Raw genomic sequence first — 3,256 nt, 5'->3', positions numbered from 1 at the left:
AGGGAAGTGGTTGAGTCACCATCCCTGGAAGTATTTAAAAGACGTGTAGATGAGGCGCTTAGGGACATGGTTTAGTGGGCATGGTGGTGTTGGGTTGACGGTTGGACTCGATGATCTTAGAGGTCTCTTCCAACCTTAATGATTCTATGATTCTACGATCACGAGAAACCAGCTATCCTTGCTCCAGAGGAGGAGCAGCTCACTGCAACCCATTCCCAACAGCATCTGATGGACGTTTCATAACCTCTCAGGCAAAGCTGTCATCGCTGTGAGGAAATGTTTCTAGTCTCTTGCCTAAATCTCCCTCATGGCAGTTTAAGTCCGTTGCTTCTTGCCTTGTCTCCTGTGCACGTGGTGAAGATTTATTCTCCTTGCTTTTGTGGCTGCGTGGTTGGAGACTGGCCCAGCTGCTGTCGGAAAGAAGCCTCTGCTGCTGGGATGGGACCGCATCGTTCATGCATATGCTTAGACAACTCGTTAGAAAATGTCTGCACTGTGTGGTGAGACAGGGAAGAGCTGTGGCCCAAAGCAGCCTGGTTGCAGGGACCGCTGAGACACAGGCTGCTGAAATGCTTCTGAAACACGAGCAGAAGCGCTCCTGTAATGCTTTGGGTGCCCCTGCGCTCAGCACACCGGCTGCTGGCCTGGCCGCTGCCGCTTCGTGGAGGGACGAGAGGACAACAGCCCCCAAGGTTTGTGCCATCTTTTAATGCCCTGCTGCTCTCCAGCCGGCAGAAAGAGCAGATAACGCTGCTGCTGGCATCTCGGGGATGAAGCGTGGTGCTTACCTCATCCTCTGGCTGTATCTGCAGGAGGAGGAGGGGAGGATCGAAGGGCATAATGAGAGGATTACTTACAGCCAGCCTTAAACGAGCCCTGCAGCTCGTCTGTGCTGCTTTCAGAGCTGGGGAGGGGGGGGAAGGAGGGATAATTTAGAAACACAAGGCTGGGAAGAGATTTAATTAGGACATTGAGCTGCTCTCTCCTGGGTGCCAGCCCACCACCCTCTTCCAGCGCTCGGGGCTCCCCTTTTCCTCCCTCGAGCATGGACAGGGCTCAAGTATGCAACTGGGTCAGTGCCTGCTTATTTCAGCATGGCATCTGTGATTAAACTGTCTCTGAAACAGTGCTGGGATGCACCTGCGACTCCCACCCCCCTGCGCTTAGCCATGCAAGAGCCCGGCGATCCCTGCAGGAGCTCCCACAGCTCGTGTCGCTGGGGCTGCGTGGGCGACAGTAGCGAGCCTGTTTCCTGAAGCCTCTCAGATCATCATCAGCTCAGTCCCGTGTGGTCACCTCTGGAGCTGGGCTGGGTACACCCCCTCTCCGAGCTGCATTTCAGGGCGGGGGGAGGAGGGACACAGGCTGGTTGAGTGTCTCTACCATTTAAACGATGGTGGGTAGCATCCCTAGCATCGATTTTCTTCCTAGTACAAATCCTGTGTTACTCCCCCTCTGAATTTGCGTTTCTCCTTGTCCCCCTGCACCCGCTTTGTGGGAACTCTCCTCCCAGGGCACAACAAACCAGCGCTGTCCTGGTAGCTCCTCTACCAGTCCTCCCAGTCCGGCAGCGTCGCTCCTGAGGCTCGGCCATCCCTGGCCGCTGCCTGCCCACTCCCACGCTGTTAAGCGGGGGATTGTCATCCAAGGATCGCATTAACCCTCTTAGCCCAGCCCAGGAGCACGTGTGCCGGTGCTAGTCATGCCCCGTGGCCCCTAAAGCCCTTCCAGGTTCCCGGAGCCCCAGCACTGGCCGTTACGCTGCTGACCTACATACTTCACTGGTGCATTGTAATTAGATTGACTTTCATGCGGTCCAGCTAGGCTGATTAGACCATTTCCATGAGTCCCAGAAAATATGATTATTATTTTTTTTTTTTAAAAACTAATTTGGAGAAAGATGCTCCTATGGCAAGTCGGTGTGATATCAGCGGCAGCAAACTGCTGTCTCCCTGTGCTCTATGAAATGGGGTTTTGTGAGCTGCGCACGGGGGTGGTTTGTTTTTAAATCTGGCTGGATCACGCGTACGGGGGTACAGATGGGGGAACTGGTGGTTTTTTTTCTCCTACAATTACAGGCTGCCATCTTAAAGCACTGCTGGTGGTGTTCGGTCTGGATATTTTTTTTTCCTGCCGATACAGTTTTCAGGAACAAATCATTGTAGGAGGGCTCCCTTGGTGGCAGTGGCTGCTGACAACCCCCCCTTTTTTTTGTGTGCCTTAATGGGTAGACAATTTAAAATCAATTAATATGTGTTCTGCACCTGCGCAGGGCATGTTACTGCAATAGGATGGTGTATGGCACAGATGAACCGACCAATTTTGTAATCCTATTTTTAAAAAAAAACCCACAGGTGTGCTTGAGAGGGCACGCTCGCCTCCCAGGCTGCCGTTAATTACGTTTCAATCCTTTAATTCCCTGCCAGCCGCATCCCCGTCACTCCCTGCCTCTCCCCGGCCGGTGCTGGGGGGTACCCCATATCCACACTTGCTTTTTGTGGCGCAGCCTAGCAGTAATTTCTCGGCATTTTTACAAATGAGCGTTTTAAATAGATTAAATCTCAATGTTTACGAGGCTCATTCAACAACTCTTGGGTCTTTGCCAGTTTAAAAGGCCGACCGAGAGCCCACACTGGGTGAGCCCGGCCCCGGTGACAGCCCAGAGTGTTTTGTGATGTGACTTCTATCGCCTTTCCTCCAAAAGAGAACATAAAAATGTCTTGAACCTCAGCCTGTCCTGCTTTGTTAGGACTTTCACTGCTCTTCCCCAACCGTGCGCTGGGCTCCCTTGCTCCTGATCTATCACTACAGTTCTTTCTGCTTGCCTTTATCCTGCTGACAATGGATTTATTGCAAATTAAAAGCTGACAATTGATACGGAGAGTTAAGTCTAGCTGCTTCCCTGGATACCTGTTGAATATTTTATTTTTTAATAAAGAATGCCTTTGTTTTTATGGGAAGGCAACTTCCCTAGTGAGCAATAATGGTGAGGATGGGGGTATCTATGGATTCTCTCAAGTGACTCACGCTTTAATTCCCATTATTTGCACTGCTTCACAATTTCTCCCACCCATTCAGCTCATAACCCTTGGCAGCTTTAGCGAACCTGCCCTGGTGCTGCTCAACATCGTCCTCGCTGTTGACAAAGGGGTTCAGGCCCGTCTGGGTGAATATAGTCATATTTGTGTAGCTGTAAATCTCAAGTTCCAGGCTACCTCCGCACGGCTGCCCCAGCCCCTTTGGGGGGGGGGGCCCA

General features: G+C 51.9%; 1 protein-coding gene across 1 annotated transcript in view; it reads left to right on the top strand.

The window, feature by feature from the left end:
- LOC103914442 (leucine-rich repeat-containing protein-like) overlaps positions 1-869 on the top strand; it is a 13,272-nt gene extending 12,403 nt beyond the window's left edge. The window contains exon 8 of the mRNA XM_009321081.1: positions 729-869. Coding sequence (XP_009319356.1) covers positions 729-869 — 141 coding nt within the window. The remainder of the gene's footprint in view (positions 1-728) is intronic.
- The last annotated feature ends 2,387 nt before the right edge of the window (positions 870-3,256 follow it).

Source organism: Pygoscelis adeliae, unplaced genomic scaffold (genome assembly GCF_000699105.1).
Source record: "Pygoscelis adeliae isolate BGI_AS28 unplaced genomic scaffold, ASM69910v1 Scaffold403, whole genome shotgun sequence".
Taxonomy (NCBI): domain Eukaryota; kingdom Metazoa; phylum Chordata; class Aves; order Sphenisciformes; family Spheniscidae; genus Pygoscelis; species Pygoscelis adeliae.
Note: the sequence above shows the minus strand (reverse complement) of the source record. Positions and strands in the feature narration are given on the sequence as shown.